This window comes from Hyposmocoma kahamanoa, unplaced genomic scaffold (assembly GCF_003589595.1).
Source record: "Hyposmocoma kahamanoa isolate Upper Pololo Valley unplaced genomic scaffold, ASM358959v1 100021, whole genome shotgun sequence".
Classification (NCBI taxonomy): Eukaryota; Metazoa; Arthropoda; class Insecta; order Lepidoptera; family Cosmopterigidae; genus Hyposmocoma; species Hyposmocoma kahamanoa.
Window position 1 is genome coordinate 7788631 of NW_020653200.1, and position 23588 is coordinate 7812218.

The 23588-nt window shown below is 36.8% G+C and overlaps 1 protein-coding gene across 1 annotated transcript; it reads left to right on the plus strand.

Annotated features, from left to right (window-relative positions):
* The first annotated feature begins 1646 nt into the window (after positions 1-1646).
* On the plus strand, positions 1647-15971 carry LOC113240666 (sodium-dependent nutrient amino acid transporter 1-like). Its single transcript, XM_026478034.1, has 12 exons — positions 1647-1694; positions 3692-3701; positions 3810-3982; positions 5265-5464; positions 6721-6835; positions 7103-7234; positions 7634-7975; positions 10467-10586; positions 11147-11344; positions 13604-13747; positions 14749-14877; positions 15819-15971. Exons 1-12 carry the CDS (start codon positions 1647-1649, stop codon positions 15969-15971), a joined length of 1764 nt encoding a protein of 587 aa, XP_026333819.1.
* Positions 15972-23588: the final 7617 nt, after the last annotated feature.

The following is a 23588-nucleotide window of genomic DNA, read 5'->3' on the forward strand; positions in this document are numbered from 1 at the left end:
ATTTTCAGTACAAATCGGCAATTTCATACTTTAACCCCTATTATTAACAATTATTATAACAAACTTATGGAGTAATTTCACAAAAACAATTGAATATCATGGTGGTCAATCATTGTGACATTCAATAAACTTAAAAGTTACAATGTGTAATACGTTTGTAAAAAAGCTACTCCAGGGTTTTGGCGAGATAAAAAGTTCATGGTGTAAAGACGACTGGGCTCGAAGTCTCGAATCTCTATTACTGAGAACAGTGTAGGCAGGCACTAATATGTATGTATACAAGTGCGTTCTTTTTTGTTTTCTACGTCTGCTGCCAACGTGTAGTGGCTACCAATAATATTGCAGCTACAATATAACCGCTCACAAACCTCGTCCTCAAGCGGCCGATCAAAGTGCCAATACATCACGATAATTGTAGTAGAACTCCTTGTGGGTTGGTCCAGGGAAGAACTGCCACCGTAACTATTTGTGCCACCAAGCAGTAATGTGAGCATTATTTGTTATATGTTCCGGTTTTAAGGGTAACGATGAATGGATGATGATGAAATTACAGGCACATAGAACTTGTTGTAGTATGTTTCAGGGTGACGGGCGCAGTGCAGTGTACCTCAGGACTTTGCGATTTAATAAAGCTCTGCGTGGCACTGATTACGGACACACGTGTCGCTTACCACCAGGCGCACGTCTTGTTCGTCCCGCCACTTGGTATAAAAAAAATCATGCATTTAGTAGTTTCCTTTACGTAACTTCAAGCAGCTACAATGAGACCGTCACAATCACTTCTCGATGATGTTTTGCTGTTGTGGTGAACTTAGGTGGTGGTGGTATTTTACTGAAGCTTGTATTTTTTGACTGATGTGTTGGTGTCACAAATATTTTGCATAGAACTAGTATTTTATCACACTGAAATTAATTATGATTGACCACTGGGGTATTGTAAAGTATATAATTGGCATATGTAACCATGTAACTTGCATGCCAGTAACTGGCAGATGTAAAGTTACTAGTATATTATCGGTATGTGAATTTTTTTAAATTATTTTATCTTTTTTATGTATTTATTTATATTCAGGTTACATTTACCCATAAATACACACCTTATAGACTAACATACATAACAATATATAAAATATTATAATAATTATTAATCACTAATTATTTACACGTATTGTCTGCAACGTGTGACGTAACGTGGGTTTCCAGTAAACGGCCTCGGAAATGTTGGTACCCTTCGGCCAAAACTCCTCCTTCATGAAGTTCGACAGATATTGAGTTGGCACTCTCACCACAAATAAATTAAAATTCACATTGTGGCGAGACCCCAGCTACACGACCCTCAAGGTAGCATTGGCTTTCACCCGTATATACTCCGCAACATCCGCAGACTTTATAATATTATAAATAGTAAGTAGTCAATAGTGTTTTATTATATTATTATGTATGTTAGTCTATAAGGTATGTATTTATGGGTTTTTGTAACATGAATATAAATAAATTAAAGAAATAGCAAATTTACAACTTTTCAGGGGAGAGGTTTAACATTTTTACGAACGAAATAAGTCGAAAACTTTTTTAACCTTAAATAGGAGAGGAGATAAAATTTAACATATACAAATATAAAAAACGAGGCTTATACCCCACCTACTATGGGGTCAGGCTCGGCCTACGGCGCGCGGTCGGGATCAGATTGTGGGGTATGCTTATTTATTTTATTTATTTATTTAGTTCAGGCCACATGACCCATATACTATACGAGTCCTGTACCATATACTATACGAGCTCGGCCTGTGGCGCGAGATCGGATGCAGTTTACGGTGTGTGCTCAAGCTCCTCGACGGCATAGCAATTAGTACTACGGGCGCTTGATGAGGAGTTCGATCCCCGATTTGGACCAATTTAAGAAACGAACATTAAATTTTTAAGTTGGTTTTGGTCTGAGTATTCTGGGTTATCGTTGTTTCGATATTCATAGTACAGGAAATTCTGCAGCAGTTTGGCATTTTTTTCCCCCTAAATACTTCTCTTTGGCATAGCTTTCAAGAAAATGGAATCTAACAGAGAGACGATCGAGATACAACAACGCTGTAATAAGTATCTCATTTCCGCTACATCGGGAAGTATGCCTTACATTTTTACAATTGTGTGATCTTATACTTGTAATGTATTACGCCTCCGTATATTATCACCATCGCGATGGCGTGCATACGCTTCGGGCTTCGCCCTCCGCGGACCTCAGCCTGCGGCCTCGGCACTTATCACTTTGTTTTTAAAAATTGAAATAACTCTTTAATGGCGGTAAATTTTGATCAGAAATTGTTATCAAGTTTCCTAGAGACCCCCATATGCTAATTTTCGAAGGGACCTGAGCAATTTTTTTTCTGCCGCCAACGAACTCTTCTATGACGGCCATATTTGAAAATGGCGAAAAACTAATTTTGAGCACAATCTATTATCCGGCACTTTCAGAGGCCTCCACATGCTAATTTTCAGCCGATTCAGAGCAAAACTTTTTCGGCAGCTATTTTTATTGAAAAAAAAAAAACACTTAAATGGCAACCATATTAAAAAATAGCGAAAATAAACTTTTGACCCCAAATTATGATTAAGGACTCCTAAAGACCCTTGCATGCCAATTTTCTGCCGGATCGAAGCAAATATTTCTTTGGCCGCCATTTTTAAATCGCCATCTTAATTTTTTTTAACCCAGGCAGTTGACCAGTGTTACACTCTATGATATTCCTTCGAGCACCTTCTAACTATCTCTAATAGTTTCCGTGATAGGGGGCTTTGAAATTTGTATTGCGGTCATCTTATTTACTTGAATTTCGAACATTATTTACTTCCCGCGGAAATTGACCAAGGTGTTCTCTCTTGAAAATGTACAAATACTCCCTCCGTATATTATAGTTTTTGCAAGCTGTTGATCACTCTTTCACATTTTCCATATTCAGGTCCTTTCATATTTGATTCTTTGCTTTGGAGCTTCGGGAAGTGTGCCTTACTTTTTGGATAATTATGAAATCTTGTACCCGTAATAGAGTCTCCGTATACTACTTACGTAAGGTGGCGTGCGGACGCTTCGGGCTTCGCCCTCCGCTAGACCTCGGCCTGAGCCCTCGGCACTTATGACTTTTAAAAAATTAACATAGATCTTTAATGGCGGCCATATTGGCAAATGGTAAAAAGTGAATTTTGACTGCACATTTTGTTAAACACCCGTAGAGAACCCCCTTGCTGATTTTCAGTAGAATTAGAGAAAATTTTTATCAACCGCCAAAAATTGTTTGTATAGCAGCCATATTGAAAAATTACTAAAAATAAATTTTAACCGCAAATTATTATTAAACAGGCATAAAGATTCCCACATGCCGATTTTCAGCTGAATTATATCAAATTTCTACCTGCCGCCAAAAAGTTTATATGGTAGCCATATTGAAAAATGGCGGAAAATGAATTTTGACCGCAAATTATTTACCTACTTGTGCCTATCTCTATGTCCCTTTTGGCCTTGCGTTAGAAATATAAAAAATATCATGATTTCCTATTGCGGGCTTACAGTCTGTTTGTCAGTTAGTTCTAATTCTCCCTGACTCTTTATAACATTTTAATCAGTCTTCAATTAGTTTCGCTCTTTGATACAGGATACGCGACTGTGTATTTAAATGTTACTTAAAATGATTTTTTGTCGCAGTTCACATTTGGTAATTAAAAAAAAATATATATATACATATATAGAATAAAAAAAATTCTGCTCCATTTTTGTATTCCTCACAGTTGGCATGCGTATAAATTATTCGTTTATATTTCAGTGACAATATTTTTCTTTATGTTGGTTCAGTTAACGATAGGTGTTAGTTATATGTTTATGGATTCTTTCATAAAATTATATACCGGAAAAGCTGACCTCAACAAAAATCTGAACCCGCTCTTAAAAGGAGTGGCTTATGGACTATTGCTACAAACTTTATTTTGGACTTTAATAGTAAGTATTAAGTAACGTAAAACTTGCGTAGTATATATATTACTTTCACCTTCATATATTAAGTAATAGCTAACAAGGTACTTATTAACCTTAGCAATTTTGCGGAATTGTTGCCAGGATCACTTTTAATTGTTAACCTTAATACAAAATTATAATGTATATAGATTTTTTTGAATTATATTTACTTGTACATGTACATTTTTCGATAGAATAGCTTTTAATTTCGGCCAATACGCGTAAGTTTCCAAAAATATACAAGAGCGTACTACCTTTTTAATTACTTTTTATATAAAACTAGAAAATTAGGTTTTCTATACAAAGTATAAAATTATCTTTATACACACTTTTTATTCATGTATCGGTCAGAATTTTAACTTCATCTTTTGGTGAATGAACTTCATCTACGAGCTATACGAACGTCGAAATTTAGTGTAAAAAAAATAACTTATTAGCGTTCATTATGACCATTTATTGACAGTGATTTGTAACTGTGCATGCAACTTTCTCTAATGGACCGGCTACACGGTCAATCGTCACAGCGAGTAAACTTGCGTACACCATGTATTTGTACGTGTTGCTTCAGAGCGATGCCATACGGGTGTTACGTCGTCCAAACGCTATGATTTCAACGCACCGAGTGCCACACGAGCAGTGCGGTGTCACAACGTAACGCCGCGCCGCCGGTTACTTTCGCACAGCATCTCCTCTCCCCGCTTCATCTCTTGGCCCCTTGTCCGATGCGCACGCGTTGCGACGTCACATCGTACCGGCAGCGCCCATGTGGCATGTAAGTCTCTTTTATCACCACGACGCAGCGTCATTGCTCAGACGTTGCAGCGCCGACGCAACGCATCGTGTGGCGTCGCTCTAACACGCGTTTGTATTTGCAGATAATTGTACACCTTGCCCGTGAGTAGGGGTACCATTTTCCATTATACAGCACACAAGCATGCATATACAAACGTGTACAGGCCCCGCGGAAGTTTATTCGCGGTAAACCTTGACTGTGTATAATGGCCCTAACGATATCGGCAGCCGATAAAATAATAAGACTTTTGTGTAATGTTAAAACCGATGAAAATTGTATGTAATATAGTATGCAAGTTGAGTTTGTCATATTTTTGTTGCTTTATACGAGTAGGTATGTGTGCTGTAAAGTTTCATGTAATTTAAAAGTATGTTTGTCCAAAATTATTTTATGTATTATGTTATACAATTATACAAATAACTTGCTTTTTAACTATTCAGCTGTTAACTGTATATTTTTTTTAATAATTTACAGCACGCAAACGATCTAGCGGACGCAGTTAGTTATTTTTTCAATTCTTTAAAATTCATACCACCGTGGTCAATATGTGATCCGAAAATGAAAAAGTGTAAAGCTACTAAAGATATCATATTGCAATGTAAACTTGCAGCGACCAGCGGCAATAAACAAAAGCAGATAAGTCTGAATCTTACATCTGCGCATCATTATTACGAGTAAGTAACTCTTGTCTATGATAAAGTAGAGGGTATCACAAAGCATGTAGTTACTCAGACGTAGTTTAGCTAGTGATCGCATTTATGATGGTCTATTCCACTAGTCCCTACCAGTTGTCCTCCCTGAAGGGGCCACGTGGATTTTTTATTTTTATTACCTAATAAAATCTTTGTTATCCTGTAAAGTATACTGATTTAGGAAAATAATAAGTGCCGAAAAACAAATGAAATTGTAGAGAACTAAGGCTAATTGTATTACTAATTAAGCTGCGTTAAAATGAGTTACTGGAAAATGGACATAGAATAACCGAGAAGTAATCATAATTAGCAATCAGTCACAAAACTTGTTAAATCACAATTCTACGAAAAAAAAATGTACTTACGAATAATATTCCGAAAGATGTAACAATAATAATAATAATGCTTATTATGATGATAAGTGACGGGACGACCAAGTCGCATGCCTGGTGATAAGAGACACGCCTGTCCATAACGGTTGCAGTGCCACACACAGCTTTAAATCGCAAAGATCTGAGGGGCACTGCTACGTCAGGCGCACGACTTGTTCGTCCCGTCACTTGATGTTATATAAAAAAAAGTACATAATTTCTCTGTTAACCTGAGACCAAAAAAATTAAAATGTAAGAAATATCTAATACCTAGATAGTGTATTAATAACCTTTAATAATTAATTTTAATAATAATTAATAACGTTTGTAAAATATATGGCGCCCACGCAGCCACGTTATGGAGAGGTCCCTGGTTCGAGTCTAGCCCAATCGAACGAATTTTTCTTTGTATTAATAATTATAACACTGTAGTGGAGTAATTTCACAAAAATAATTGAGTATTATGGTAGTAAAACATTCTCTTAAATAAATTATAGCCAAAACAACACCTCAAAACCAAGGTTAGCAGACATGGATCAACCAACCTAGTTGCAAACTTAAAAGGGTTCGAAATAAGTTTGCGTAAATAGGCAACGATCTTGCGTCCTTCATTCATTCATGACTGACATGATTATGAATGACGTTTTAAGAATGAACTCGTAATTAACATAAGTGTAATCTGTGACGCAGATGTATCGATTTAGAAATTCACTAATTTAAAATGTAACTAAATTACTGTCAACATTTTAGATGCTGATCATGATATTAAAGTTTCAAAGTACAAATTACAGTCAGTAACATGCTAGTGTCCCTAATCAGTATATTTATTTAGTGTATAATGATTTTCATGAAAATATATGTTTTCAGGAGCATTTTTCATACTCAAGAAAGATCCGCACTTACAACAAAATTTTTTTTAATAGCCATGGTGTGGATTATTAATTTCTTTTTTTCATCAGTTTCTGACCTAGCTTTAATAAGAGTGAGTTATATTATCGTATTAATTGTTTATTTATCATAGTACTTTAAGTTTGTCACTTGACGTTTCGACTGTGAATTGACACATCTCTAAAGTCTAACTATGAAGATACATTCACTTACTTTGTGGCCTATTTGAAATGTATTGCGTAGAACGCCAGATAATTTGACTATTTGTCACTATTTGTCACCTAAACAGCCAGTATAAACTTGTTTAATACATTTGAACACAGATTTGATTGTTTAAATAACGAACTCTACTTTTTTTCAGCTTTTCAAGTTAATGTATATATTAAGAACTTTGACAACAATTTTTTCTACGATTTTCATTCTTTTCGCTTTACCCGAATTCATTTCAATAGCTCTCGGTGATTTAATGAATGTGGCTGCTAAAGTGTCTGTAGTAAGTAAAACATATTAACATTATTTTAAAACATACCTGTTATGTATGTTTATTATTAACAACATTTCAAATGGGTATCAACATTTATATATACAAAATGTGGAATAGAAAGAGGAGAATGGAAAGATCCGAACTAGCAACGTAACCGTATTTGGCGCGTCTTTCTACAAGCCCAATATTAAAATTTCAGTGGGTTTGTAGGCATCTTGAAGGACTTGTATATACATTTTCAATTCTCCCGACCTCCACTAAACTTATATTAGTGACTGAGATATTGACCAATTTTACTTTTATACACCAGAGTTAGTGCAACATTTTGCCTACATAAAGGCGCTTTACCATGCTCAAAAATCAAATTGCTACTATTTACAATATATGTATAAGTATGACTTGTTTCAGACTGAGACATTTTTGCAAGTTTCATATGCTTACGGTATTGGAGTCGTGGGACTGTATGATTTTGGCACATTATCTCCGTATACATGTGTTGATAATGCAATTTTAATATTTACCATCTCGTATACATTTGTTTCCCTTTTGAGGTCATTAGTAACGAGGATTCTATACTTAAATCTCAGAAAATGTGTTGATATCAATATCCAAAAAGGAGAAAACAATACCGAAGATTACCACTATCTTATATTCGTGCTACTGCCTTTAGCAGCTGATCAGTTGAAAGCTTCAAAAGTTTTCTCTCTCTATTTGTATTCAAATATGATGTTGACACTTTGTGGTCATATCGTGAGTATATTATGCATATTATAACTTATTATTTGCTGTAACCATCATACTGATTAATGACATTTACTGTACGTACTGTATTTTATGTGCTTAGTACGAGAGTCGACTGCAGGATAATAAATAATTAAGGAACTTTATTCGCTCTGACCAAAAAATGATTTTATAAATTATATATAAATCGAGCATCAAATAACAAATAAATAAAACTAAAAATGCGGTGCATAATGGAAATTATCGAATATTTCTCCTACGACTGTGTATGATATCCCTCGTTGTTGTGTTTATGTGTAAAGCAGGATTGCGAAAGCTGCCCCAATAACGACGAAGAGCCGTTCATGGATTGGTTATTTTATAGTACATAAAATATTAAAGTTATAAAATACGTAATGAAATAATCAACTAAACAGCAATGACATAAAGCAAAAAATAGAACACAATGTGACAAAAATATTTAGACAATATATAAATGAAAGATAATGAAAGTTGCAAAGGAACGTTTTGACAAGAGACCTCTTGCCAATGTCAATGTCACATTGATATTGAAAACAGTGTGACCGTTTAAGGTTGATTTCTGTCATTTGAGCAGATTTTATTTTTATTCATTTTCATTATGCAGAACATGATAAGTTATATTAAATGTAGCTGAGTTTGGCAGATTTGGGAAGTTCTTTATATTGTTTTTGGGAACAAACTGGAAACTGTTGTTTTCTGCTACTACAAACAGACATCTGGAGCGAAATACAGGACAATGTTATTAACATAACCCATATCACCTTTATAACTCCAGCTTCTACAGTCTGAACTGAATTAGCTTTTTTGATGCTTTGATAATGATCACAAGTATTGATAGGTCTCCTTAATGCACATCGTCAAAAACACTGGGTCACAAAATACATGGGATGTCGCCATCCTTCTTTCTTAAATGTGGATGTCACACATTCAATAAATTGTAGTTAATTTTCATTAACAGGAAACATAAACATGTTTGATTACTGTAGAGGTAGGAAGTCTGGGTGAGCAATGCAGAGGATGTTCAAATAGGTGATGCTAGCATGAATCTTGGATGGAAGGTGTTTGTACTTTTCTAAGGTTGTGTACCTTGGGATTTTTTACTGGAAACTTGAAAACGTAAGAAATTAAAATTAAGCAGTATAGCTGACATATTATTTTTAAATTCCTATGTGTTGGACACGAACAGAACTAGTATATCGAAAGTAGTTCATATAACGTACACATAACGCACATACTCAACATAGCCCCGCACTACAGAAACCCTGTGTCGCGGGTGCCATGGACACATACATAGACAACCACAAATTACACCCAAACTCACGAGAGAAATAAATGTAGACTATAAAAATATTTCTCCCAGCGCGGGAATCGAACCTGGGACTTCAGCGCGGTATTCCGGCAAGATAACCGTTCGACTACAGAGGCAGTTAATATAAGTAAGGGTCACTCACACAAGGGTAACTCACTTTATTTAGTAGAAATGAAGTCCTATGTAGCATTCCATTTCCAAAGTTCGCGCTATGTTCAAGCTTCAGCTTGACGTCGGTCAGCAGCTGTTTATCTTTCTAAGAATCATACCTTATTGCTGAGAAACTAAGTTGCACTTTGCATTGCCTGTGGTAGTACAAGATGTCGACGATAGGATGCGCCTTTACTTTTTTGTTAGAAGAAATGTATACTTTATATGGTAGAGAATATGTACTATATTATATTGCGTGCACGCCGCCAGCCGCCGCTTGCTGAGCTTCTATATAATTTGTTTTGTTTAAAGAAATGTTACCTTATCTTTTACAAGGTAAAGTTTGTGTTGCAGTGCTCGTTTTAATGTATCGCTGCATCGCGGGACCTAGCTGCGGCAATTTACTAACGGCTACAGCATAAACCTTCTTTTTTTAAAAGACATGCTTAGCGGTATTTGTACGGGTTGATGATAATGAACAGACCATCTCGACAATAAATAAGACCACAAAAGTGACCACAAACACCAAATGTTAGGAAAAACACTCTCAAAGTGATCTATGCTTGACAGAGTTTTTCTGAATATCCTCTGTGCTTTTTATCGAGATACCAAGTGACAAAGAATTTTTGCATGCACCTCTCGTACTAGTAATATATTATATTTCGAGAAATTTGTATAAAAGATAAAATATTATGTATAATAATAATTACAAATAAAATCCTGTATGCTATCGAATTCGAATTCAAGGCAAATTTCGTCGAACTCGTTTAGATACTGTCAAACTGACATTCTTTTATAATTTATTAACATAAATCTAAAGTTATTTCAAGCCATGCTGCGACGGCACTAATTTCTACAAAATCGAGTTAAATTGGTTTGAAATAGCGACGTTGTCGTCTTTTATTTAATGTCGACTATTATTGTTCAAACAATATAAGTTTCACTTGCAGTCTATCTATGCAGTCCGCGGTTTGTTATTTAATGGCACCCACAATTGCATCTATGTATTATTAATTACAGGCAGCCTTTACGCTAACCATGTCAAAAATGTTACACAGTGAGTTCAAAGCAATTAAAAACTTGTACATAGTTGGCATAATAAGCTTTATCGGATGTGGACTATCCATACCTGTAGCTCTGGTAAGTAAGTATTAAGCTTATTAGTGAATAAGTAACGTACTCGAGAAGTTACGTCATATCTTCTTGTCCAACATACCACAGTGCCTTAAGACAAAAGTCTTCGAGCAGTGTGTGTTGTCTGTGATGACTTACGACACTGAGACGTGGTCGCTCACTATCGGCCTCATAAGAAGGTTATCGAATCAGTAACGAGGATATCTGCAAGGGAACCAGATTAACCGACGTGCCCCAAAAAATTGCAAAACTTAAGTGGAACTGGACATTGCTCGTAGAACAGATGGCCGATGAGGCCAGACCACCCACAAGGAGGACTGATGACCTGATGAAGGTCGCAGGGACAGCTCGCTGTGGCGTTCTTAGGGGGAGGCCAGTGCACGTCTTTCTGCTGAAATTATGATGAAATAATGTATGTTTTATTTCCCTCAGGAGTTATGCTGAAAATCAATAATAAAACGTCAATGATGTTTGTAATTAGGTTTTGGTAAAAAAAATGTAGAAAGAGGAGTTGTAGTTGTGTGTGTTGTTTTGGTTGAGCTTTGTTGACTTGAATTTATTTGCAGGGTGTGAGTTATTGGGGTGGATTTATAAATGGCTTAAATATTACAATGGTCTATTTGGGAGCAATTCGAGTGGCAATAATCATGTACATGTACGGAATGAAAAAATTTTGTACAGACATTCAGTTTTGGTTAAATTTTAAACCTACAAAGTATTGGAGAGCATGTTGGATGCTAATGCCCATAATTCTTATAGTAAGTTTGATGACACTTTGAAAGATAGGGTATACTAAGTCTACGTATATTATTACGTATTTTTTCAGCCACAATGTGAAGTGCAAGATTAGGACAACTGTTCAGTGGCACTTACATATGTACTGATAAAATAATATTGAAACAATACGTAGGTATACATTTTAAATCTCATTTATCTTACTAATTACAAAGATCGAACACAAAGAAGAATGCCTTCGATCTGGAAGGGCTCGAACCTGCGTCTGTGCCATACCTCAGGGGCTTGATTCTGCTAATATTCTTGAAACCACCGGTCATTAATAATAATAATAATAACGCACACACTCAACATAGCCCTGCTATAGGGAGAACCATGTGTCTAGGTGCCATGGACACACACATAGACAACCACAAATTACACCCAAACTCATGAGAGAAATAAATGTAGGCCATACAAATATTTCTCCCGGCCCGGGAATTGAACCTGGGACCTCTGCGTGGCAGTCCGGCATGGTAACCTTTCGGCCACGGAGGCTGTTAATTCCATTGAGACTAGCCTTGCGCGATTGCGAATGATTTCCATATTCCACTTGTTGGTGTCTAATCCTTAATTAATCCTGTCATTCGAATGACAAATTAGTAACTTACTAGTTTTCGTATTCGAATGATCTGAACATCAGATCTGAATGATCATCCATTAATAATCCATAGATTCCATAAAGTACAACGACACTCGTGATCACCGAGATCTCTCTGGCTCAATTTTATATACCGTAAGCGTCCAGTTACGCGAGGCGAAAGATTTGGCGCGGCCGCCGCGCGGCGTCCGCTCAGTTACCACGCCTTCATGTACATTATTGGCGAATCTGAATTCTATTTACTAGGCAACAATTTTTACCTCTGAATAATAAAACCGCGCGGCCGCCGCGTAGGCCAAATTCAAGGCAGGGTCGTAAGCGTGCACTGAACGCGCATTTATGCAGCAACGCAAACTACGCTGGTGATGAAATTCTTGTCGAATAAATGCACCCTAAATGTGACGGAAAAAGGGTTATTTTGATATGGACATGGTAAATGGCAATGGAATAGAATGGCAGGGGCATTCGGTATCGGTAATCATTCGACTCGAGTCGAATGATTCTGCATGATTTGATTCGGCGAACGATTTGTCCATTCGAATGATTAGTATTAGTAACATTCAAAGTCACGCATCGCTAATTAAGACTGCTTTGAGATTATATTGCAATTATATAAATATTTGCTGTTCTGCTAAAATCTAATTGCAAAGGCAGTCGAGTCTCAATAGAATGCCAAAGGAATGGCATTGGCGGCATTCATTCATTCAATCAGCAACGATCGATGTTATCTTACTAAAGGTACCATAGAAGTTCTTATGCATTTCTTAATTTTTATCTCGTTTAATCACTAATTTAGTCTTCAAATTAAATATATATATATTATTAATACCCTACGCGATTGACGTGCCATCGAGTCGCCATTGAAGAGCAGAATATCAAAAAATTGCAATGGCCACTACCAAAAATCACTACTCTTAATGCCGAATACTATGTGGTCTGTGCAGAATACCATAGCTACAAATGTTTTTCCATTGACACACTGTCAATACACAAATGCGATGATTTAAAATTAGCAGACTGGATCCCTGGTAGCTGTAAAGGTATAAAGATCGAAGGAGTTTTTCTTTGTGTTCGATGTTTGTATTAATAATTATGACAAACTAGTGGGGTAATTTCACATAAAAGTAGCGAATATCATCATAATGTTCTTTACAGTCAATATTACTCACTTACTCCGCTAGCTCAGCGATCCGAAATGTGTCCCGACCTCCTAAACGAGGTGATGCCACTTTCTTCGGTCCTTTGCAATTTCTCGTCAATTGATGGCTTGTAATTCGCGCAGGTACGCCTCCACGGCGTCGCCTCACGGCGATACCTGTGATTACTAGCCGATCTTCATCCAGTAGGTCGACCCAGATAGGCACTCATCATGGTCCGATCCTCTCCCATCCTTTCTAAATGGCCGAGTCAGCGAAATTATAAGGCCCATTCTTACATACGGTTGTGAGGCTTGGACACTCACACTTAAAAGAGAACAAGCTCCTGGTGGCTGAGAGAAAGGTTCTCAGGAAATATTAGGGCAAGTCCAACGGGAGAACGGTAGCTGGAGAGTCCGCACTAACGCTGAAATAGAAGAGCTGGTCGGGTGACAAGACGTCATCGGCGAAACCAAAGCGCACAATCAATATTACTCATTTATTCTTTTCAGTATGTATTGGCCCTAAAATTAGCCGAGTTATTCCAAGAGGCATTTAATATAAGAACTATTCCAGCTTACGCATGGTTTTGTTTAACATTACTCGTCATAACGATAATACAAATAAAAACAATAGTCCAGTTTATTATAGACAACGTAAGTGTGTGTAGTTATTTACTCTGTATTGATTGGTTCCGTTAGTTATGCTCTCGGTTTCTCATTCCCTTGTTTTGTATACATCGGATTGTGGTTAGTTAGGATAAATGTAATTTTATCCGAACTTACCAGGTTTTAATTACATGTACTGGCAGACAAGAAAGTGCTTTTATTAAAAGAATGAAATAAGGAGTAGTTTTGTAATATTCGCTGCTATGAAAAAAAAAATTAAATAACATTTAAGAATTTATTTTGGTCATATATTTATTATTTGTTGCACTAATTACTTTAAAAAGCTGTTTTAAAAAAGAAATAATTATCTAATGGAAAAAATAATCAAGACCATATCGTTTAGGCATACGTATAAATGCATTGTTGAATAAAAAAAAGCATTTTAGTTTTCAACTATACTATACTATATTATATATGACAAAAATAGAATAAAATATGTTTAAATCGGATACATACAAAACAGGAGCATAACAAACAGACCCTATTCATTGGTTCTAAACGCTTCCTGTCACAGCGTGGACCACGCCGTAATACTAAAATTCCTCTGAGCTAGCTACAAACTAGTGTATAGAAGAATATACCAACTAAATCTGATTTTTACTTATTGGTACATATATGCGCCAGCCCTCTCTAAGGGTACCTACAGATCAGGCGAATGCTGCGCGCGCGCTGCACTGCACTGCACTCGCGGTGCACGCGTGTAGTTAAATACAAGTTAATATAATGTGGCGAACGAGCGGCGCACGACCAACACGGGAACGGCACGCGAACAGATCGCACAACGTAATGCACGTGTGCAGCTTGCAAGTCCTTCCCAAACAAGTACATTTGCGATGCATTCACCAGATCTATACGCACCCTAAAGTAGCAATACTTTACTCTTTTGCGTTATGTATTTAATGCACTTTCATTTGTTGCAATAATAAACCCTCTACAAAATTCGGTCATATTGTCATATAGCTAGTCACTCACTATAGTACTTTTTACAGAATTTATCTGCTGCATTTAGAAGTAGTCCTAAATATGGGCCACCCGACGCAGATGAGAGGAAAAAAAGAAAAAAATACGAAGAAACTGTAAACCTTAGGATATGTAGACATGCATGCATACTGTTAGATGTAGGTATAAAAACAACTTTACGACTACCAGATTTTATCAAAATGTCTTAATAACCCACGATTCAAAAAGAGGGGAGTTAAATTTGGAGCGTTTGTCTCAGTGTTGGTAAGCAACATGCTGTCCATAAAAGTTTCAGTGCCACTCAGAGTTTTAAATCGCAAACTGAGAGGCACTGACACTGCGCCTGCCTTCCTGAGACATAAGTTCACACATGTCATGGGACATCCCATGTGCCTGTAAGTTCACCAGTACCGTAAACCTTCAAAACCGGAACGCAGTAATGCTGACACTACTGCTTGGCGGCAGAAATAGTTAATATAATAATAATAACAATAAAGGTGACAGTTCTTCCCTGGACGCACTCTTTCACGAGGAGCTCTATTGCTACTATGTATGTGGCATCATAGCTGCCAAAGAGATCGACTCATCTGGGGCGTATTTTAAATTTGGAATAAAAAAAATAACCATTTTTGCTATATTTGATATTTGAACATCTGGTGTTCAACTTTTGAAAGACCATCAGCTATTTTCTCAGTTGGTATAGGGATCTCAGTCATTAACTGAATATTTATTTTATTTTCGCTTGTCCGATCAGCATATAATATAAATAAATAAATATGGACAACATCACAAACGTTGCTCTGATCCCAAAGAAAGTAACTAATGCACTTGTGTTACGGTAATCGGAAACAACGACGGTACCACGAACATCCAGACCCGAGAATATATAGAAAAGTTAATGTTCTACATTGACCCGGTCATCAAACCCGGGAATCAAACTCGGGACCTCAGAGACGACGACACCATGAAAACTGGTGTGCTAGCCAATCGACCATGGAGGCCATCAATATGGAAACCCGATGGCACAACAATTAAATAATATACCTTGATGTGATGCTGCAACCAGAATGAGATTTAAAATTTTAATGTAATATTTTAGGATAAGTTTGACTGCAATCATATGCCACTTATGCGAAAAGATGTAGCCGAGGCAGATGCAGAAGACTTGTCAATTACATCCATATTCGAAGCTGGGAGAGCAGGAAAATATAGGACGTCAAGTATAATGCAGTTACCTCAACCATACAACTGACACATTATGTTCTCTGTTTTATGGTAAAATGTACTGGCGTTTGCGGAATGCAAACATATTATCTTTGTAATACCTTCTATAAAAAATATAATGATATCAGCATACCTTTTAATGCTTCTATAATTGATTGTATTAGGTGAAGAAAGATTTATGCTTTAACCCGCAAAGCTATATTTTTATAATTATATTTTAATAATTATAAGCTAAGTATTTAATTAAATATTAGGCCACTCCCTCACCGCGAATATTCACCAGTAACGTACCAGTGAAGATCCGTTTTAGAGCATTACATTACAAATACCTCCCTCACCGGCGGGCATTCGCCTGTAATGTAAAATTCAAGATTCGTTTTTGAGCATTACATTACAAATACCTCCTTCACCGGCGAGCATTCGCCTGTAATGTAAAATTCAAGATTCGTTTTTGAGCATTACATTACAAATACCTCCCTCACCGGCGAGCATTCGCCTGTATTGAAAAAAAATAAGATTCGATTTTGAGCATTACATTACAGACACCTCCCTCACCGGCGAGCATTCGCCTGTAATGTAAAATTCAAGATTCGTTTTTGAGCATTACATTACAAATACCTCCCTCACCGGCGAGCATTTGCCTGTAATGGAAAATTTAAGATTCAATTTTGAGCATTACATTACAGATACCTCTCTCACCGGGGAGCATTCGCCTGTAATGTATAATTTAAGATTCGTCTTTGAGCATTACATTACAAATACCTCCCTCACCGGCGAACATTCCCTTGTAATGCAACATTCAAGATTCGTTTTCGAGCATTACATTACAAATACCTCCCTCACCGGCGAGCATTCGCCTGTAATGTATAATTTAAGATTTGTTTTTGAGCGTTACATTACAAATACCTCCTTCACCGGCGAGCATTCGCCTGTAATGTAACATTCAAGATTCGATTTGGCTGCAATTTCAGGCACTCAAAGGCACTCGCTGACACTCGCTATCACTCGCTGGCACTCAAAGGCAATCAAACACATTCAAAGGCACTCGCGGGCTCTCGCGGGAACTCAAAGGCACTCGCGGGCACTTGCAGGCACCTAAGTAAAGACTTAAAAACATTTTCACTATGTCTTGTGGAGACGCAGCCTTACAGTCTGAACAAATTGTTACATTACAGGCCTCACCGGTGAAGGAGGCTACCGAATGTCACAAGTGTTGCGCAATTAATGCTCGGTTCTCCTCTCTTACTGCAGTAATGCTCGCTTTTGAACTGTTACATTACAAGCGAATGCAACGGTGAAGTAACGCCTTTAGATTTTTATTTTCTTTTGCGCAATTAAAGTATTCATTATTTCCTGACGCATGTGCAGAGCTTATAAGTTTATATTCATTATAAGTTCATGTCTTTAATAAAGTTTTATTAAAAGGGTATGTTATTAATATTAGGGGACTCCCGGGCATGCCCTTTAAATCACAATGGAGCCCGCATCCTAGCACAAGGAGTACTAATTGGATGAACAAAAGTAATTACGAGTGGTATGGGTAAACCTGGTACGGTCAAGCTGAAGAGCGAAATATCCATCGTTTAAAGTTTTCATAACCTAAAAATCTCTAACTGTTACGTATCGGCGATGTTTTGAAGTATTTAAAGAAATTTAGTTTAGTGTAATTAAAATTAAGTCTTCATTGACTTACAATTATACGGACGTCGGGTCCGCGCTAAAAAGTGTTCGAACTTATAGGGCGTTAAAATCGTATACAGAGCGTCATGCACGCTTTAGTCTTCATTTGTTCGACTGACAGCGAAGCAAGCAAAATTAGACAGTACTGCGATGACATTACAATTTAAATTTAACGTTTTAGCTTTTTCATATTCCTTTACATGTCACTACGTTTAAATAGGTTGACTTGGGACATTTTTTTCGTGGTTTTTGTATTAGAACCATCGTCCATTTATTTGTAAGTCAATGTAAATTTTAATAGATTTCTGACAAGTTTGTATAGATAATCTTTATCGCAACAATATCACAAATAACAATAATAATAATAACAACGTACACACTCAACATACCCCATAAATGAGGAAGTTTTAATGGTTTTAAATAGATTTAGGTAAGTGAGCTTAGGCAGTAGCACATTATTATTATAGTCTGTCCTTTTTTTTGAAGATGGAGTAAAATAACAGTTAATTGTGCAAAAGTGTAGCTCGCTTGCAAACAGCTAGTGATTGCTGTCGATTAATATTACATCGACTATCGACTGAATGTTGATTACGCTTATGCAATAAATAGTCGAACTTGTTTCATTTGATTCATCATCGGTTCGTTATGCTGGGCACAGGTTCAATTGAATTGTCAATTTTTGAAAATTCATACATTCACTACACTTAGAACTACGTGGATTATTAATAGAAATAGGAGACATATTTCAATGTTCTTAATTTTAATTTAAAATACATAATCACTTCCGCCTGTCGTTATTAAAATGTATATGAATAAAAATTAATTTCGATACTAATAGGCCAACTGCCAAAATAAGTATAATGAGTACAACATTTCACAATTCAGACATTTTTGGCAAAATTTTACCTACTTTCATATTCAATCGATAAAACTGTCGACAACAACTAGGTACATGACTATTTAAAATTGTATGGAAACTGGAAACCTAGCAAATGTCATTTTATTCCGTCTTAAATATATACAGGACGCAAGCGGAACACGACAAATTAGTCACCCTCGTAGTATAATATCATTGCCCTCGTGGTTCTACTAATAGGGCAAACCACATATTATTTGTTGTTTATTCTATAAATTCACTCCATTCCAATTTTTTGTCAAGTGATATAAGGGCACCGGATAAAAAAAAATATTATACCTATATGATAATAGCTTCGGGCATTGTACGAAATGTTGAATTTTTTTATTTGTTTTATACTTTACCTAAGAATTTTATAGGATATCTAACGATTGATTAATAATATCTGTAAATAAAATAAATGTCCCTTGATATTATGTGGTTTATGACTGTTATTCCATACTTTATTCTAGTTACGCTTGTTTATAGTTTTTGTCAGTTTTAAATCCAGGGATATTTTAATTTTAAAACCAGTGAGAAATATATTATGATAAATGTGCAGATAACATAAAATTATAGTAATTTTTAATACCTACAACCAATAAAGTTACAAATATCAGTCATAAGTGAAGAATATTACGTAAATTAGATACAAAATTAGTAAGTATAAATACATACACACCCTGTTCCCACTGGGGTAGGAAGAGACGACAGCCTTTCACTTGCTACGATCCAGACATACATCTCTCGCCTAAACAACACTCATCACGTATGAAAGCATCATATATGCTCGTCGATTAAGCGTACTCTGGATTTGGACTTCCTCAATTTAAGTTCGATCGTTACCAACTTGCCCGCTCACAATCGCCTTGATTTCGTCAATCTTCTTTCAGTCATTCTTTCTATACGTCCAAACCATCTTAATCCTTTCTCTATCTTTGTCACTACATCTTCTTGCACGCCGCAACGCTCTCGTATCACACGAGTAAGTAATTTGTCCATGACTGCCACAGTGGCCGAACGTTCACCATGCTGGACTGCCACGTAGAGGTCCCAGAATCGATTCGCGGGTCGGGAGAAATATTTGTATGGCTTACATTTATTTCTCTCTCGTGAGTTACACTCAATTTGTGGTTGCCTCTGTGTGTGTCCATGGCACCCGCGATACAGGGTTTCCCTAGTGCGGGGCTATGGGTGTGTATGCCTTATTATATATTGTTATTATCCATTAGTGTCACTCCAGCTATATTTTCCAAAACTCTCATTTTTACTGAATTAATTCTACTTTTGTGCTTCTTCTGCCAAATCCAACATCCACTGCCTTATAAATGTGGGAACCAGCACCCCCCTCTGCACAACCAGTTATGTCTTTTCAGCACCTAATTACAGGAGGTAAAAGTTTTCGCGCGGCCGCCACGCGGCGGCTGTCCAGTTACCATGCCTTCATGTACATGATTTCTATTTTCTAGACAACAACATTTAAATTCCTCTGGATAATATAACCGCGCGGTCGCCACGCGGTCGCCGCCGCGTAGACCAAATTCAAGCCAGACTCGCCAAAACGTAAAAGCTAAATAAATAGAGCGTATTTCACCACGACAGTTAGACGCACGCGGTCGCCGCGCGGCGGCAACGCGAGTTGAGCGCGACTGGAGAATATACAATAAAATATTTTCTCAGTGAGGGGATTACATGTACTTCAACATAATTCTGGTGTAATTTCATTGTTTCACTTCTGGATATTTTCTCTTTGAGTTAAATTATAAATAATATAAAATAAAATAGTGCACCTAGAAAATATTCTACGTGACTACTAATAATATTTAATACATTGATCTACGTAAGTTTTACAGACAATTTCTGCCCCTTTTGTAATTTGTACAGTAACTACACGTGCTATGGATCGGATCGTTAACAAAATTGGGATCGTTGCGAGTAATCCTAGCTTTATTCATTAGTATATAATAGGGGTTTAATTATGAAATGGCCGTTCTAAAGTTCCGGATATTCTGAAATGAAATAAAGATTTTTTAATGTAACATTCAGATATAAAATTTATTTTACATAAAATGTAAGGCTGCTAATTTTTAAACTTCGGCGTTATTTTTTTGCATTCTTCTTAGTTCATTTTGAATTTATTTTGAAACGAAACACGGATATTGCTAAAATACTGTAATAACGTAGCACTGGTGTAGTGCAAATGACTCGAAACATTAACGACGTGTATGGAGCAAATACAACTAAAGAACGTACTATGCGTTTTTGGTACCCGATAGCGCGCTGCAAATTAAACGTGGCATGGCTCCATTCACCTTATAAGCTGTTCTAGAAGACGATCCGTCGCAAACTACGACGGATTTAGCAGCACAGTTTCGATATAACTATACCCAGCCAAAATGGGCAAATAAGAAAAAGGAGCATGACACGAACTATCATACCTACAACGGGTAACACATATCTATAGGTAATACAGAAAGAGTGCAGAATACGTAGCCATCGAAAGATCGTATAAAATTACTTGTGAAAAATTAAACCAAGCAGGGTTAAATGAAGCAAAAAAAAGAAATTTAGCATCGGGAGTAATTCACTATAGCTTCCTTGGATCTGGTACAACCAGTCCAAAATTCCAAGACGTTTTTGACGATATCAAATTACGAGACGAACAAGTCGCGGGCTTGATGATAAGCACCATGCCAATCCATAACAGTTACAGTGTCACAAAAAGATTTATATCACATACATTTGAGGGGCACTACTACTGCACCCGTCAGACCCAGAGATATGAAGTTGCTTCATCACGTCACACACATCAAGTGGTTTCAACGGCATCCTAACCATTCAAAACCGGAACGCTGTAATGTTCACATTACTGCCTGCTAATAAAAACTTTGAGAATTCCCTTTGCCGATGTTTTACCGCAATGAACTGGGTATTACAAACTAAGACACCAATTAACCGCTAACCACTATGAATGTAAAACTCCAAATAAAACTCAAAAGTATTTTTTTTAAGGAATGAATGTAAAACTCCAAATAAAACTCAAAAGTATTTTTTTTAAGGAATCTTTGAAGCTAGCCGCTGATGGCCTTGTTTGCGCCACCAGGTGAATGGGCGAGCTGAAGCCTCTTGATTTGTATACGATTTCCACGGGCCGCACCGCGTGAAATCGCGCCAACGCGCAATGGGAAGGGGGCCGCTCAAAATCCAGCAGATCCAAAAACAGGCGACTATCGCCTGTTTTTGGATCTGCCGTGGTTCGGTAACTTCAAAGGTGCGAGTGATCAGCGTCAATCAGCTAATATCTCGTGCGAAGATGAGTAAGCTTCATTTGCAATCCACCATCCAACAATTAGCTGCAAGGGTGCGTTGTTCTTCGATATAATTATCGGGTGTTTCCTCAAGAAATCTATATTTGCAGGTTTCAGGCGTTGTTCTATTCTTAATACACCTTGTTCATCAAGAAAAGGGGTAAATGGGGATCTCAATTGCTCTATCTCTTCGGGGAATTCTATTTCTGGGAAAATTTGACACAAGTGATAAGTTCTTCTTCGCATTCCTCGTGATTATCAAATACAGGTAAGATGTACTTACTCATTTTTTTTCATTTTAGGAACAACCATCTCTGTATCCAGGCGACAACTGCAAGTAGTTTCTCTAGGGATGAATATCTTCGTAATTGCTAAGATCTCGTCGCCATTATTGGTAGGTTTCACTGTAATTGTAGCGCAGGTTGTATAGTTTCTCGTTTCTCGATGCCACATTCTCACGATTTCCGTAGGTAGGTATTTTAAAAATCTTCGGTTTGGGTGTGATGGACCTGACCACTATAATTCTTTGACCAGGAGTCTTAAAAAAATATTATGTTGTGGGAGAAATAAATAAATATAATTATTTGCATTTTAGTTTATCAGGTAGTAATCCTCGAGCTGCTAGATCGGCAGGATTCTATCTAGTTAGAATCGTGTTGTTGATATCGATTACGCAGTTTTCAACATACAGCTTCCATCACAATGGATCTCCTCGACGTAAGCGTAAATATTTTCAGGTTGTATGCTCATTGCGCTAGCAATGCGTTTGCAATTTGCTGACCAATACAGTAGCACACAGCTCTTATCGTGGTAAGGATAATTTCTTAATTGAAGTTACTTTCGTTTTTGCCATCAGCGTGATATTTCTACGCTTGAGTCGTCTATCACTCTACTGTCCGTCACTGCAGCGTAAGCAAATGCAGAGGCGTCTCAAATCTGTGTAGCTGTATTAATTCATGCCCATTTGTCGTTTCAATCAATTTGTCATCTCGGTAATTTAATTAGATTGAGTATTTTAATCTGCGATCGAAACTTATCCACTCATCACAATAATTGCTAAGTAAGTCTTCATCCCGAGACAAATCAAGAAATCAAAGTTGTTGTATAAAAAAATTTGCTAGCATACTTGGGGTCAAATAGAGACGCAATGACCGATAAGATATTTCACTTTGTGATTCTCTTTTCCGCAACAATGTCTATATTACTCGTGGCTTGTTTATCTTCTCTCACATGCCAGGTTACTCCCAGTGTCTTTACTTTCTCATTTCTATTCAAGTATACTTCGGTACCGTTTGCTCGTCTCTCAGGTTAATCTCGTTTATTTTGTCACTGTTGGAACACCGTGTTTAAAGCTCAAATCTTTCTGCACTAGGTGGGCGTCTCCTCGTTTTGACCTTTAGATAAACAGTCGTCAAAGTATCTATTAATGATCGCTTTTGCTCGTTGAAGTTTCCTTATATACTTTTATCCCGTGAAACTAAATTATAATTTAACTTCTATGTCAATATTAAGAAATGTGCTACTTCATAGTTTGTCCTTATTTAACGGCAGAAATCATATCGTTTTAATAAATTGATAAATTTCCCGTAGGAACTCGTGGCTAAAAAAGCTTTACCAAAATATTTTTATGAATCAGCTCGCGTGAGGCGTTGCTACATACACACATCAAAAAAAGTTTGCGATCACTTCGAAAAACTGAAATCTTTTTTTGTTACTGTAGATTATATTATGATTTTTTCTTCTTTTTAGATTCTTTATTTAA

Excerpts from the sequence above, each read along its gene's own strand:
- LOC113240666 (XM_026478034.1), top strand. The coding sequence starts at position 1,647 with ATGGGGTCAGGCTCGGCCTACGGCGCGCGGTCGGGATCAGATTGTGGG. Across the intron at positions 7,235-7,633 it reads TGGCTGCTAAAGTGTCTGTA|ACTGAGACATTTTTGCAAGT; the intron begins GTAAGTAAAACA and ends GACTTGTTTCAG. Across the intron at positions 14,878-15,818 it reads ATGCATGCATACTGTTAGAT|GATAAGTTTGACTGCAATCA; the intron begins GTAGGTATAAAA and ends GTAATATTTTAG.